The sequence below is a fragment of the Betta splendens genome, chromosome 7 (genome assembly GCF_900634795.4).
Source record: "Betta splendens chromosome 7, fBetSpl5.4, whole genome shotgun sequence".
Lineage (NCBI taxonomy): Eukaryota > Metazoa > Chordata > Actinopteri > Anabantiformes > Osphronemidae > Betta > Betta splendens.
The window spans coordinates 8,577,550-8,593,453 of record NC_040887.2 but is presented as its reverse complement, the minus strand read 5'-3'; the positions used below and the strand labels follow the sequence as shown (position 1 = coordinate 8,593,453).

Sequence of the window (15,904 nt, the reverse complement as noted above, 5' to 3'; positions counted from 1 at the left end):
ATGACCAGCTTACTCTGAGCTGCAGAAAATTCTCATCGTATAATAACATTGACGTCCTGACATCGTTTATTGAGGTGTAAGTAGTAAAATACTGGATTTAGTGCAGCCAAGCAAATGTTTGGATACAAAATACAGGAATTTTTTGAAATTTATTGTTTTTGCTGTGACTCTTCTTTCTTTCTTTCCACAAGCATTGCACTAGTTAATAAGCAATTTAAATTGTCTTATGTAAGATACAGTTATACAGTACCTAAAGCATATAAGATATATTAAGTATTTTACCTTAAAATTTTACAATAAAAATACCATGGCTAATGATAATGACTGGCAAACATTTATACAGTAGCTGTGATCCTGTTAACTTACTGGTTAATTAGTAAACTGTTATTCAGTCACTACAAACAACTGCAAAACCTAAATTTACTAACATTTATTGGTGGGAGGTGGATTAGCTTTTAAGATTTTTCAGAACGTGACAACCCAGATATGATTCTACCTCTAATAACGTTAAAATTGCACAAGTATATAGATTGTGTTGCTCCCGTCTACAGGGCATTCCTCTGCATCATCTTATCACATCTCTCAGCCAGATGAAAACCGTCCTCTGTCTGAGTCCATCTGCAAGCTGTACGCATCCTATTGGTCACGAGGCACCGGTCATGGGGCGCGCTGACGCTGATTGGTCGTCTCCGCTGTCGTTTAAAGTCAGCTCGGGCAACGATTGGCTTAAACGCCGGCGTCTGCGCAGCAGATTGGTGGACAAGTCTTCGGGTGCCTGCGTAAATGACAAGCAAGTGGTGCTGATGCTGTGACAATGGGAGTCGTCCGGATAAGCATCATCTGGGGCGAGTGAGCCTAAAACACGGCGGCAGCGCACACGACGCTCAGCGGAGTGCAACGGGACGGAAAGGCAGCTGGGCACCGACGGGGAGGAAGCTCCAGCTGCTGCTCTCTCAGGGTGAGTCCTGCCCTGGACGACCCACTGCATGCCCGGGGCTTCCAATTAGCTCTGTGTGAGTGGGGGCTGGGGAGCCGCTCTTAACTACGACGGTAGCGGGAGCGTTAATCCCACTAGCGAGGTGAAACGGCGTTTATCAGCTCGACCACAATACTTAAAACATGCACTGAAGCATTGAAAAGGCCTGGGGATCACGTCGCTTATATGCAGCGGTTGATGTGCAGATGTGAGTTCACCCCCTTGGTCGCACTGCATTGCGGAGAGAGCATGTCTTGCAGAATAGCGTGTGTTTAATAATAAAAAAAATCTCCCAACTGCCCTAAAATACGCACCAGCAGTTTGACGTTGGGTTTGTTTTAGCATGTGGCAGCGCTGCGATGGTTCATCACTGGCATTATGAGTTTTTAGTGATATGTGTGCGTTAGTGTTATGAAATGGGAACGTGCAAATGCGAGAAAAGGAACAATCTGAATAGCATCATCATTAAAACGGACAGCTATAGCATGCAGTTGCACAGATTTGCAGCGAGTCGCTTTGCATGCTGGGATTTGAAGTTTGTTTGGCCAGGGCCAGGAAAGGCCTGCACGTTTGCATATGTGTGCATGAGTACAGCACATATACTGTGTTGTACAGTCACCGAGACACCGGGTTCATATTAATATTGCTGTTGCTGCTGTACAGACGCCACATGTAGCCTCTCATTACTTTTCAAGCCAAGCGATGGGAGCCTTCAGCCGACAGAAGTTCTTCCAGGAGCTGGCTCACGGCTGCCTGTTGCCGACAGCACAGCAGGGCCTGGAGCAGGTGTGGCAGCTGCTGGTTATCTGCCTGCTGTGCCGCCTTCTCTGGATGCTAGGTAAGAGTCCGGCTCTTTTGCACCTTACCAGTCCTACTCAGCGGTCGCACGCGTCGTCGCATCTTTCTTTCTCGCTACGTCAGGCCTCCCGTCTTACGTCAAGCACCTGGGCACAGTGGCCGGAGGTTTCTACACTCTCTATCTGTTCTTTGAACTTCATATGATCTGGGTGGTCCTTCTCAGCCTCCTCTGCTACCTCTTCCTGTTCCTGTGCCGCCACTCAACCATCCGAGGCACCTTCCTCTCCATCACTGTGCTCATCTACCTGCTCTTGGGGTAAGAGGCTTCTCATCCAATACCTTTTGTGGTATTATTACACAAAAAGTGCTCTTTTGAACTTTAAATTGCAGTAAGAGCTAGAGTACATGATGGCTGTTCTTTAACTATTTCTGTCAGAGAGTTGCACATGATGGACACGACCAACTGGCACAAGATGAGAGGTAGCATCTATTCAGTAGGCTGCAATATTTAAAAGGCCAGATAGATAAAAACCTTATGCATCTATCTGTATATAATATATAACTAAGTGCTGCTTTCGCCCAGGTTCCCAAATGGTGGTCGCCATGAAGGCCATCTCTCTGGCCTTTGACCTGGACAGAGGCGTTGTGAGCAGTGTGCCCTCACCCATTGAGTTCATGGGCTACATTTACTTTGTGGGCACCGTCATCTTCGGTCCCTGGATCAGCTTCAACAGCTACAAAGAAGCTTTGGAAGGACGAAAGCTGGTGAGTGAGGAACGCTGTTTAAATAAACTGAGCGACAGGACGATGCGGTTGAGGACGTGTCCTGAGATTCCATTCGTTAACTCCGTAACGCTCTGTCTGGGGTTTTGCAGAGCTTTGCTTGGCTTTTCAAAGTGTCTGCTAGTTGGGTGAAGAGCCAGGTCTGTCTCGTCGTTTCCAACTGCGTGGCGCCGTACCTCTTCCCTTATTTCATACCTGTCTATGGAGATAAGCTCCTGCGAAGGTTAGCGGAACACAGAAATAGTTTTGAAGGCAAATCAAAACGGTTGTCTATTCCCTGTTTCCTTTATGAACCCATACTTTCTTTGATTACAGCAAAAAACGGAGGAAGGTCAGGTAATTATCTTTAACCCTCACACCTATTATTACCTATATACATATTATTTATTATATTATATTATAATATTTTGATTAGTGTCGACTGTCCTCGCTTGTGCATGATCTTCACTTTCACTTGTATGTGTTTATCAATTCACATCACCCCCTTCTCTGCCCCTCCTCCATCACAACTGATAGCATGCAAAACCAACAAGACACAGATCAAGTGTCAAATCACTGAAACCCCTGATTTAATTTATTGTATCACTACATGCTGTTTTTTATCGTCTTTCCTTCGCTGCTTCTCAGAGGTGCACTGACAAAGTAAGTGTTTCAGCGCTGTATAAAATTGACTTCATTAAGTTGGATTTGACCTGAAATTAAAACCAACATTATTCCTTTTTCCATGTTGCTAGGTGGCTGCTGGCGTATGAGAACACAATGTCCTTCCACTTCAGCAACTATTTTGTTGGTTATTTGAGCGAGACGACCACCAGTCTGGCCGGGGCAGGTTTCACCGAGGAGAAAGAGAACCTCAAATGGTCAGAACTGCAGGCCTGATATTAATTTAAAGTGTGTTTTCCCATGATTTGCGTTTTTAAACAGCCCCTCTGGCTTTTGTAGGGACATTTCCGTGTCCAGGCCTCTGAATATAGAGTTCCCCCGGTCGATGGTGGAGGTGGTGACGTCATGGAATCTTCCCATGTCTCGCTTTCTGCACACCTGTGAGTGATGTTACCAGTGATTGCTTCTCATCACGAATGGAATGACAATAGCTCACTCAAGCGCTGTAATGAAACCCGATGCTCTCGTCTCAGATGTTTTTACGAGCGCTCTCAAGTTTGGGACCTTCTCCGCCATCATGGTGACGTACACAGCCAGCGCCCTTCTGCATGTGAGTACTGAGGGGAAGACCTGCGCGTGTCTGCGTCAACCGACGAGTGCATTGTTCTTACTGCGAATGCTTTGTCGCGCAGGGTTTGAGTTTTCATCTGGCTGCAGTGCTGATATCACTGGGGTTTATCACATACATCGAGCACGGTGAGCGTCTGCTTTGGGATATTTCCCTTTGCTTTACAGTAACGGTTAATTGCTCCCACAGTTTCTTTCCAAAGTTTTCCAAACACTTTTATAGTTGGGAGGAAATTATTCCCATGGTTTCATTTTACCGTCTGTCTTTCAGTGTTGCGGAAGAGGCTTGCAACTATATTTAATGCCTGTGTACTGTCAAGGAAATGTCAACCAAACTGCACTCACCAGAACAAAAAGGTAAGGAATTGAACTTTATTACCGGTCATTTATTATTATCAGCTGTTTTTCTCGTGAACGTGAAATGCAGCACAATAAAAAGTAAGTTCCAACCAAATTTATAGATTTATCTTTTTACATTTTATTATATTCACCTACAGTAGTTACTTGTGTGAATGGTCACGGTCAGCACTGTCGTTGCTGGCACATCCTTCCAGGACAGGAGGTGCTCAGTGGGGTCTTCCTGGTAGATGTTCTGGCTTAGTTCACATTCACAGAAAAATAAAGTTGCTCATAATAATTCCCTTTGATACAAAACATATCGAAAGACATAAACAAATGACATTATAGAGATTAAAAACAAATACAAAAAAGAGCATAGTGAGGCACCTACCATAAAATGAGGTCTCATTGGTCTAAATCCAGTAAATAGTATAATTATTAAAAGAAGGTATAGTGGAAGATAAATAAGTGTGTATTTATATACAGTATACAGTAAATATTAAGCCTTGATGCCTTGTGTCTTCGTCTGCAGAAGCTTTGGGTGTATGTGATTAACATAACATTCAGTGCTTTGGCAATACTCCACCTGACGTATCTGGGCTCTGTGTTCAACTCCAGCGTGGACTACATGGAGGAGGATGAGGTACTGTGAGATAAGAGTGTATTGGACCCTGAGAGGAATTATTAAGACTAATATAGGCAACAAATCAAGATCTACTTAAAATCATGAATAAATCAAAATAAGAAGGAGTCTAGATGACGATCAAAGGGCATCTTCTATAATACAGTACATGATGTGCCAGTATGTGAAGATACCAGCTCTGTCTCACTGAGGTAAAACTGTAACTTGTTGAGTCATCCTGAAGTTGGAGGTCACAACATGTTCAGAACAGTGTAGGCAACTCAATTTATACCCTGCGCTCATAAAATGTCAAATAACGTCTCTGTAAATGCTGAAGTCATATTTATCACAAAGATTTATCCATGAAAGGTAAAGAGCCTACGTGGTGTGTGCTGTCCCCTACAGGATGATATCACCCATCATACCATTCAGAAGTGGTCGGAGCTCAGCTGGACCAGCCACTGGGTCACGTTTGGATGCTGGATATTGTACCGCCTCGTTCTCTAATAACCAGAGACAGAGGAAGGCTGAAGGAAGCAATAATGTGAGCTGTAAGGCTGGTTTTCCACCGCACTGTGAGTTTATCCCGCATCCGATCGATGGGAACAGAATCAACCTGTACACAACAATAAAGCAACACACGGTGCTGGCTGTGCTCCAGGTTGGTGGGGGGTTGGGTGTGTATTATTGCAGTCTGCTGGGGACTAGTTTTGATATCCATGAAATGATCGCCTCGCCTCTTTTCCTGCCTATCGCATCCTTTTTTTTTTAAATCCGAGCCGCAGTTGTCGAGCCCTCGTGTTGTGACAGCAGTTACCGATGTTTCACTGTGAGTCACAATCAATACCCATCAGCATGGTGAAGATCGGCTGCTCCTTCCTGCTGACACATGATAGAGCCCATTATCTAGGTATCACTGTCAACCGCGACAGATGTCCTCCAGATGTGCTCTCCACCTCACGAGACAGTATTTCACGGTCGTCGTTTTGGGTTTAAAGATGTGTTCTGTACTCGACAAGCTCCATAAGAACAAAACCAGCAATGTGACAGTACATCTTTTAATACGTTTTTAATCTCTGAGCCCAAACATAACTTTAACTATGTCCTAGAAGTGGGTACTGTAGTTATTAGCAAATGTTGTTTGTTAGGGACTACTACGGGTCTCCTCAGCATGTGTCAGACAACAGAGACTTTTGAATGAACAGAGCACATGTTATCTTTACATGGCAACAATTTTTATTGTTGCTAATTATGATTTTTCCAACAACAGATCTACAGATTCTTTTTTGTGGTGCCATTTTCTAATGTCTTAGTATTTAGATTTAGGGTATTTCCTCTAAAGTGAATTCTCTGCCTTTGTTTAGATGAGGTTTTATTAGTATTGGTAACACTTTCTTCAGTATTGGAAATGAAAGTTTAGAGTCAGGGTATTACATGTTACTTCCAATGTCATATTACACCTTCGACATTAAATTATAGTAGAATAAATCAGATATTTATCTATAAATACAGATTTTTATTATAATGCTGCTTTTATTGATGCATTTACGTAAATGAACACCTGTTTCAATCATGATCACATTGTATCAGTATCTTTCTTAACCATAGAATATGAAATTATTAGCTTTGTGACTAGGTTGTAGTGTTTTAGAATAGACCCTGAGCAGCCAGTCTCCACGTACCTGACGTCACTCCAGCGTATATTTGAAATGCTACTCTGATACTTTCTTTGTTCCCTGTAAATGTGAAGTCACTGAAACACCTGTGATATTTTTATAAAATTTTACATGAAACCTGGACTGATGTATTTGTTCATTTTAGATTAGTATGACCAGAAGTTAGATAACACAAGATGGTGTAAGAAATATTTTTTATTTGAGTCATCATTATTTACAGGAAGAAATTATAGACTGTTTGACAGTCAATCATAGAGTTAGGATGAGTTAGGGTACGTTAGCGGGGTCAAGGGTCAAGCAGTAGACTGGTCTAACCTGGGATTTATATCTGAGCATCCAATAAGACGGAGGGGGGCAGAAGGCAGCTGGGGGGCAAAGGTTAAACAACTGATGGTGGGGGATGGAGATCAGATTCATTTTCTGCCTCTGCCAGAGGTGAGCAGAGTCTGTGTTGGAAGGCCTTATAACAATCCAGTCCACGGCTCAGAGAGAAAAAAGTGCAGAGGGGAGGGGCGGTGAACTCATCCCTGTCTCCCCCGAGGACCCCCATGTTTACGACGACAGGACCCCAGCAATGTCTCCAAAGCCATCTTCACAAAAGCCTGGAAGTTATTGCTTCTCTCCCTTCGGCTGTCCTGCGAAGGGATGAAACACACACAGATACCTTCACTGGGGACACAGCGATCACACACTGGGTGCCAGAGACAGGCTTCCACACACCTTAAGGGTGGGTGCTTTTAAACAACGCAATAAATTAGATTTTATGTTAATACTTACCTCCTTGCTTCTTGTTATCATCTCCTTTCTGATCACCTTTCTTCGGCTGCTCTTTTGGACTCTGAGGTTGCTTTAGAATTAAGGCGCATACAAAGAAAGTAAAGTAACAAATAAACTGATTCAGAAAATAATTTTACAGTTTCGTACAACTAGAGTATTGTCCTACCTTGGTTGTTGACTTCTTGTCCGACTTATTACCTGAAAAATGTTCAGATGTGTGTCAAACGTTTAGAATTTTCCTAGAATGGGTTATTTAACTTTGCCTTTTGGTGCTTTGCAGCCTTAATAAAAAATCTCAGAACTATACCTTTGCTTTAAAAGTTCTTACCTTTTGTTCCTGGCATTTTGGCAGTGCTCCAAGGTCTGTGCTGTACTTTTGAGAATGCGATGTTTAACGTGGCGTTCGCCTCGGTCATTTATGGCCTGTGCTCGTGAATGGCCCGGTCAGCGGGGCCCCCTCGAGAAAGAGCACCGCCAACAAGCAAAGAGCCCTGTCAGCTGAGCAGCACGGCCCACGGCCCGGCAGGTCTTTGCTGAGGCAGGCGAAACCTCCCAGCTGACCTTGTAATACTGCCATTGTGAACCCACTGGAACTGTGTATTCACCCATTGTCTGTGACAAGAAAGCATTTTCATCATGTTACTAGGTGATGGTTATCTGTTTAATAGGTCACACGCCTGTTTTTCATGTTGATCAGCCACAATTAAAACTACTGTATGTATACCACACTTTTCAGATATGTGTAAAAAGACACACTGCACTGTAAAACAATCAAATTTGAATTATTAAGTGATCCTAAATTTGCATTATTTCACCTTATTATTTATTATCTATTAATAATGTATGATTATGTGTGTAGATAGCCTAATTGAAAAGATATTAGATATATATTGGTGTAAAATATTATTAACCCACCGCAAGAAATGTTATAATTTCTATCCTAGAATATTAAGTTGGTTTATGTTATTGTCATGTGTGTATATCGAAGCTAATCACAATGGATCATACAATAAACAAGAGGCTGTGAATCATCCTCCGGCGCCACATCAGTGAGCGGGGCGGAGTCACCGGATCACGTGACTTGACAGGAAAACAGCGATGGAAAAAAGCTAAGGAAGGTGAGCCGTTTTACGTTGGTTTCTCCGCGTTGGCTCGTTGCGTTAGCACATTGGACCCCTAAAATGCAATATAAAATTGTCAACCTATAGAAACAAAGTGTGTGTCTCGAACGATGTGCGATATATAAAATGCATTTAATTTCAGGTAACATAGCATATGAGACTGTGGCTAACCTGCTAATTGCTAGCTAGCTGCGACGTTAACTGTCAAGGCAGCTCACCTGACGTGGTGCTAGCATGTTTTGGCCACATGAATGAATGAATCAATGACCTGAGTGAAATAATTTAGCTCCTTGTGACTTATTAGGTCCACTACAACGATTTTCTTGTGTTGTCACTCTCGCTTAAACATTCTAGTGCTGTATGACTTGAATATGCGTGGATGAAGGGGTTGATATGTGTTTGGGGGGCTTGATGGTTCTGTAGTATGACTAACTATTGATGTTAGCTGATAGATGTGTTCTATTGTTTTGTGGCTAAAACGTGAGCTGGGTCTTGTATGATTGACAGGGATCTGCCCTGGCAGTGGCTTCCTCCTTACCCAGAGTGCTTGTGGAATGGCAGCAGTTTGGCAGCAGGTTTTGGCAGTGGATGCAAGGTAAGACTGAGTCAGGCTGCAGCCTTTTTTAATAGCGTCGACTGAAGCTATTCAGATGTGTAATTGCTTATGGATCATTTGAGTGATTGCGTGTGCTGTGTCACCTCTCCCTGCAGGTACAATGCTTACCGCACGCCCACGTTCCCACAGTTCCGAACGCAGTACATCCGCCGCCGCAGCCAGCTGCTCAGAGAGAACGCCAAGTGCGGCTTTGAGCCGGGGCTGCGCAGGCAGTACCTGAGGCTGCGCAGTCAGCTGCTGGCCCTGCGCTACGGGCCCCTGTCTGAGCAGAGCAGCTTCAGGGCCAGCAGTGTGCGCAGCTCCCGCACCACATTGGACCGCATGGAGGTCAGACTCAGAGAAACAGAAAGGACAGGGAAAGAATAGGAAAGGCAGTGGGCTGTACTCGTGTGGAAAACGTGACATAGAGTTGGCATAAAATTACATGATTCAGATATGAGCCATCACATGAATAACAGCTCTTTGATTCATCAAGCATATTCAGCTGAGCAGCTTGGTTGAAATGGCTGGGACTGCCCCTGTATGTGTTTAGTATCTTTAGTTTAAATTGCATGGCAACATGTTTTCAGCAGTAATTCATTGTTATTAATAATTAATTGTGGCGTATTTGGGGTTTTTTGCACTCATTCTATAAGATTCTGTCTCTTTCTGGCTCTGGTTTCTCTTCACGTTTATTCTTGGGCAGGACTTTGAGGAGGACCCTCGTGCCCAAGGGGCTCGTGGTCACCGCCGGTCCGTTAGCAGAGGCTCCTACCAGCTACAGGCCCAGATGAACAGAGCTGTCTATGATGAGAGGTACCAAAAAATGTTCGACTTCTGTCAGTGATCTTTACACAATCACCTTATGCCATTAAATTATGTTTTATTCTGTGCCTCAGAGTTATGAGTCATTATGATTTACTGAATTATTTTTGTTTGCACATATGATCACTGCGATCATATGAAGCTCTTTTATATTGAGCTTCCAGTTGTAGGCAAAGGTAGAGCGGTCTTTTATTGATTATGTGCTCACATGGAGGTTCTTCCTTCTGACCACAGGCCTCCGGGCAGTTTGGTGCCCACCTCAGTGGCAGAGGCCAGTCGTGCCATGGCAGGGGACACAACTCTGAGTGAAAACTATGCTTTTGCTGGGATGCATCACATTTTTGACCAACATGTAGACTCTGCTGGTGAGTAAATTGATTTGAAAAAACATTTTTTTCAGCATTTTACATCAGTATATACTTTGTTTATGATCCTTTTGTTATTTTAGTTCCACGGATTCAGTTTGCCAATGATGACAAACACCTCCTTGCCTGCTGCTCCTTGGATGGCACCCTATCTATCATGACACTATCCCCACCTCCTGCCAGTGTAAAGGTGACCTTGAAGGGTCACGGAGGTCCCGTCACAGACTTTGCCTGGTCTCTTAGCAATGACATCATTGTTTCAACATCTCTGGATGGGACCCTGCGAATCTGGAACACAGAAGATGGTCGATGCATTCGAGAGGTCCGAGACCCAGAATCCAGCGAGTTGCTCTGCTGCACTTTCCAGCCGATGAATAACAATCTCACTGTGGTGAGTGTCCATTAAAATCCTGATTTCTGGTAGTATAAAAATATAAAAAAGGTGAAAAAAATAATCTAATATTAGGTTTAAAGTTTATTGTGGATGCATCAGTTCTACCACTCAAACAGAAATAAAAACTGTGTTGCTGCACTAAATGTTCGCAACGTCCCGGAATCTCAGTGTGAATTGAGAATTGAATATGTGTTGCTGCACGTTTTTCTATCTCTGGGCAGGAAAGCACTATATTACTGTTTTATATATATTTATTAAATTTAAGTTGAACGATGATAAGTAGGTTCAGTGGGGCCACTGGGATGTGTGTAATAGTGCTACTTAAAACAACCTTTGAATCGTTGTGTTCATCACAGCCCAGGACAGTGTAGTAAAAACCGTCCCCCACCTTGTACTTCACAGCTTTCCGTTTCCATTAGGGGAACACACTTAGGCTTTTGTAGGTAACCTGAATATTAATCGCTGTGTTTACACATTAACATAAAAAAGAAATCCCCTCTCAGTTACGCAAAAGGTGACTATCCATAGCGACCACCAGCATTATCTTATCTTATCTTATCTTATCTTATCTTATCTTATCTTATCTTATCTTATCTTATCTTATCTTATCTTTTCTTTTCTTTTCTTTTCTTTTCTTTTCTTTTCTTTTCTTTTCTTTTCTTTTCTTTTCTTTTCTTTTCTTTTCTTTTCTTTTCTTTTCTTTTCTTATCTTATCTTATCTTATCTTATCTAAGAGTTGTAACATTAAAGCCCATTTCTGCAAAATAAAACCATATCCTTGCATTTTTCAGATGTGTATATTTAGCTGATCAAAATAACATCAAATGATATCATGTTAACTTTTGTGAACATTTAGCAGATAAAACTATTTTTCTTCAGTGATTGTCATAGAATGTTAACAAACTTATTGCTCTCTCACACAAATGAATCCGCTAACATCTGTGTGTGCCTATTGACATCTGTGTGCCTACTGATGAAAACCTCCCATTAGTGTCCCTTTGTCCCATTTTCCCATTTTCCATAACTGCACGCATATTTACACTGCGGAGACATCGATTCAAGTATTGGAATTAAATGTCAGCCTTTGTAACTGAAACAAAAGTGGTAAATGTCTTCTGATTCGATTCAATTCTGCTTTCATGATTGCAAATGCTTTAAGTGATGAACAGAATGTAAATTGGAAGCTGAGTGGTAAACAGTAATGTCCCTGTATGCCTCATTATAAAAGACATCAGGGAAATGCCTGTTTGTTTTTAACTGACAGGAAGGAGGAAGTTTTTTATAATGTTAATTGTATGTAAGTCTGTTTGAGCAGCGTTACAATCACAGCTCAACAAACCAGCCAGTGACTTCTAAGTTTAAGTAGGTGTAGGAGCTATAACAGATTACACGTGACCCCTTGTTGCTTTACGTTGTGCAATAATAAACCATGTTAGTGCTTTGACTTGACTTGTCGCCTTTCCCCAGTCAGATTCTCCCTGCCCTGGTGATATAATGAAGGTCTTTGCTCCTGAATCTGTGTTCCAGGTGGGAAACAGCAAGCACCACCTGCAGGTGGTGAACATCTCCACTGGGAAGAAAGTGAAGGGAGGCTCCAGTAAGCTGACAGGCCGCGTGCTGTCTCTGTCCTTTGATGCTCCTGGTAGAATCCTTTGGGCGGGCGACGACAGGGGCAGCATCTTCTCCTTCCTCTTTGACATGGCCACAGGTATTGACACAACAGCTCTTTTTGGCAGAGAGCGTGTGTGGGCTGAATAGGGCGTCTGGTTGTTGATGTGCCTGTGCCCGTTCTTTGCTGCTTCTGCCTGCCATCCCCTCAACAGGGAAGCTGACCAAAGCCAAGCGTCTGGTTGTGAGCGAAGGCAGCTCCATCTGCAGCATATCTGCTCGTTCCTGGATTAGCAGAGAGGCCAGAGACCCCTCCCTGCTGGTCAACGCCTGTGTCAATAAGCTGCTGCTGTACAGGTCAGTCTGCGAGGACGAGTTGCTGTTTATTAATAGGCAGTTTTGTCTCTGCTGTGCAGGGATGGAAACTTTAGAGGCAACACCTTTTTCTGGTGTGACGTGAATGTGAAGGTGTATTAACACTAGTACCTCGAATCTGGTCAGGGTGGTGGACAACGAGGGCATGCTTCAGCTGAAGAGAAGCTTCCCCATCCAGCACGGGTCTCAGCTTGTGCACAGCATCTTCTGCCCCCTCATGTCCTTCAGACAGGGGGCCTGTGTGGGTAAGACGCCTTTGTGTTCCCGCTGTGATATTTGAAAAATAGACCATAGTTCATTATTGCTGAAATAAATTTACTTGCATGGATTTTATTATTACAAATGTCAGTATCCTTACAGTAACTATGAAACCTAGCTTGTAAATATTGTATGTGTATTATTCAATAAATTTAATTGGTGAATTGGTTAATTGTTAAATGAATTATTCAAAAGCTTTTTTTAACTGTATAAATAGGTAATTAGTTTAACAGAAAGATGTTTACAGCAATATTTGACACTCATCTACCTCAGTGGTTCACTTTAGCTGACTTTTATTATTTTATTAAAAAAAGGGGTTTTATTTAAGAGAAATATATTTATATTATTATTATTATTATTATTATTATTATTATTATTATTATTATTATTATTATTATTATTATTATTATTATATATTTTTTTAAATGATCTGGTTTGAATCATCGGCAACAAATGTTTTACGCTCCTAAAAATGTTTGATTGAAGAGGCCATACTTTTTTTTCAAATGTAGAACTTAGGGCCTTTTTTCACCTTCTGTTGGTTTGTTTTAGCTGCCGTCTCTTTAAGGCCTCACTCACGGCATGTACAATCTGTTCGGATTGACCAGCCTGGTAGTTGGCCAAGCACCTACAGGTGGTAACAGTGGAAAATTTTTAGCTAAGCTGAGCAGGTGGTCGCAAATATTTTTTCTGTGTGTGTAATAATGACGGTGTTCTGAATGTTTGAGTCCAGATAAAGTCTTTGTCTCGATTTAGGGAATATCCTGCAAAAGAGATGATTTTGTGTAAAATATAATCAGCTTATAGTTTAAAAATTATTAGAAGCTAATAAAAAAACAAAACAAAGAAGAAGCAAAAAGAACACATTATGGTCGTGTAGTTTCTCTGAACTCGTTTTCCTTCTGATTTCCCCCCCGTCGCAGTGACGGGCAGTGAGGATGGCTGTGTCTACTTCTTCGACGTCGAACGCAACACCAAGGCGATAGTGAACAAGCTGCAGGGTCACGGGGGACCGGTGCTGGATGTCAGCTTCAACTGTGACGAGAGTTTACTGGCATCTGCCGATTCCACCGGCATGGTCATCATCTGGAGGCGGGAGCAGAAGTGACCGATCCTCCAGTAACTATCCTTCCATCCACTGCTCCTAAAACCCTGCCGCTCTTTAACCGTCCGATACCGAGTCTGTAGTTTTTCACTGGAATGTAACAGGCTGCGTTAATAGTTTAGTGTAATGATACTAAAGTGCAATCAGATGGAACACCATGTTGTGTAGGTGGTAGGGATGTCAACAGGGTGGGTTTTGTGTATATATGTGCGTGTGTGTGCGTGTCAGTACTCCTACAGCTGTGGCTGAGAAATCGCTTTTTAGCAAAAGGAAAAAAGAAGCATTACTCCCATGCATGTGTCATGTCTTACCCCCGACTGAACTGATATGAACAGGACACATAATCTCCCTGCGAAACCGACACTTTGTTCTCACACTGAAAGTCCCTCCGACATAGATCTAGTTCACTATTTATGTAACTGTTATCCAAGCAGTGTGATCAAGTGAAGTCAAAACGCCTGATTTGCTTTCAACTCTTCAATCGCCTGCTTGCTTTTGAAACCATACGCATGATATTTAAAGAGAACCCGTCGGTAGGCGTATCAAAACTAAATATATAGAGTACAGGTGTGGTTTAAGTATGTTTGTGCGAGTTTGCCTTTGTGTGTTCACTTCATCCTGGTTGCAAATTCATATAATTTATTTATTGCACATACAGAATAAACTACTGTAACTGACATTTGGCTTTGTTTCCTTTTTAATAAAATATTTTCAAAGCAATACTATGATGTCAAGGTAAAATCTTACTGTGGACAAGGAGATGCAGAGACAATAGATTCAAAATCCCTTGAGCTCTCCTAAGTCATACATTGCACATGTTTGGTCTTCAATTACATCAAATATACAGCATCGGTGCTCTTTGATGTCATTATAATGTAGTTAGTTTTAAATAAGCTGCAAACAGCAAAGGATGAGGTTGATCAACCTTGTCTTTCTGTGATTCTTTGTGGTTGATATTTTCATTTTTTTCTCATTTTTTGCTCTAGACCAGCTATAAAGATGATCATTAGTGCTGTGTTGTCAGACTAATGTACTGTATCTACATGACTGTGTAAAGACACAATGAGTGGCTGCTGTCTGTGAGAGTCAGGAGCTTTGTTTCAGACACACAGGACACAGAGCATCACTAAACTGCTCTGATAGGCCAAGGCAGCAACTCAGTGGAGGATAGGGTTTTAGAAATCAGCAAGACAGCCTTTGTTGTGTATCTTGGAGAGAAGTGGGAAGAAAACTAAAAATAAGCACTTTAGATGAGTCTTCAACATCAGCACTGAGGAGCTAGAGAGGCACAGTCGGATAGAACCTGTTAAACCTGGTCTATTTAGAGAGCGTTCACAAGCTGATGCTGTTCACTATGGAAACATCTTTTCCATCAGCCAGAGGCTGCGCACAAATAAACACAATGGAAATTATCTCTCATTCAAATTCAAAATATAGGCAAATTGTCTATGGAATGAATACACAATCATTCCTCAGCTGTTTTTCAATTACTCCCTAATTAAGACCATTTTTCAACCCTTTCTATTTTATTTTAAAGCGCCAGAAGCTTAATTTGTGCTACATTATCCTTGTTCACGAAGAATCCCCGCAAAGTGTTTTATTTGTTTTGAATCGCTTTCAGCAGAAGAGTTAACCCTTAGTAACAAATGATACACATGTTCATACATATTTCTTACCATAAAAGCATATACCTAGTTACAGTTTCTAATCCTGACTTTACTTAAGTTTCCACTGTGATAATTAAACATTATCTGCTTGCTTCACATTTACAATTTTAGAATTTAAATACAAAGCTCGAGGAGCTGTATTATGCTTTCAGCCTTTCGTTAACTACCACTATTCATCATAGTTCTCTTATTTATATTCATAAGCTCACTGGCTGACGTTGTTTGTTTCAGGGCAGTTTAACTATTATAAGACCAAATTCTGTTCAAGCTCTGAATGGAAGAACTAAGTCACAAACATGTCTTCACTTCTGCCATCTACATCTCATCATCCATTTGTGTTGTTATTAGACAAGGAACTCACAGATCTTGTGGACTCAACACAGGCTGTTG

General features: G+C 42.0%; 2 protein-coding genes and 1 long non-coding RNA gene across 3 annotated transcripts; 2 read left to right on the top strand and 1 right to left on the bottom strand.

Annotated features, from left to right (window-relative positions):
- Nucleotides 1–763: 763 nt before the first annotated feature.
- LOC114859240 (protein-serine O-palmitoleoyltransferase porcupine-like) lies at nt 764–6,547 on the top strand. The gene is made up of 15 exons (XM_029157233.3): nt 764–958; nt 1,672–1,814; nt 1,898–2,090; nt 2,211–2,254; nt 2,358–2,539; nt 2,650–2,780; nt 2,873–2,893; nt 3,185–3,199; nt 3,292–3,417; nt 3,500–3,600; nt 3,694–3,770; nt 3,853–3,916; nt 4,059–4,144; nt 4,659–4,769; nt 5,154–6,547. Exons 2-15 carry the CDS (start codon nt 1,679–1,681, stop codon nt 5,253–5,255), a joined length of 1,389 nt encoding a protein of 462 aa, XP_029013066.1. The 5' UTR covers nt 764–958; nt 1,672–1,678; the 3' UTR covers nt 5,256–6,547.
- Nucleotides 6,548–6,601: 54 nt separating this feature from the next.
- Nucleotides 6,602–7,639, bottom strand: LOC114859241 (uncharacterized). The gene is made up of 4 exons (XR_003786488.3): nt 7,530–7,639; nt 7,368–7,399; nt 7,202–7,271; nt 6,602–7,059 (listed from the first exon to the last, which is right to left on the bottom strand). It is a non-coding gene; the product is annotated as an uncharacterized LOC114859241 (long non-coding RNA).
- A 570-nt stretch (nt 7,640–8,209) lies between these two features.
- On the top strand, nt 8,210–14,526 carry wdr13 (WD repeat domain 13). The gene is made up of 10 exons (XM_029155207.3): nt 8,210–8,319; nt 8,830–8,917; nt 9,034–9,265; nt 9,624–9,733; nt 9,977–10,107; nt 10,191–10,498; nt 12,029–12,209; nt 12,325–12,466; nt 12,611–12,729; nt 13,666–14,526. The coding sequence occupies exons 2-10, from the start codon at nt 8,877–8,879 to the stop codon at nt 13,848–13,850; spliced, it is 1,449 nt and encodes a 482-aa protein (XP_029011040.1). The 5' UTR covers nt 8,210–8,319; nt 8,830–8,876; the 3' UTR covers nt 13,851–14,526.
- Nucleotides 14,527–15,904: the final 1,378 nt, after the last annotated feature.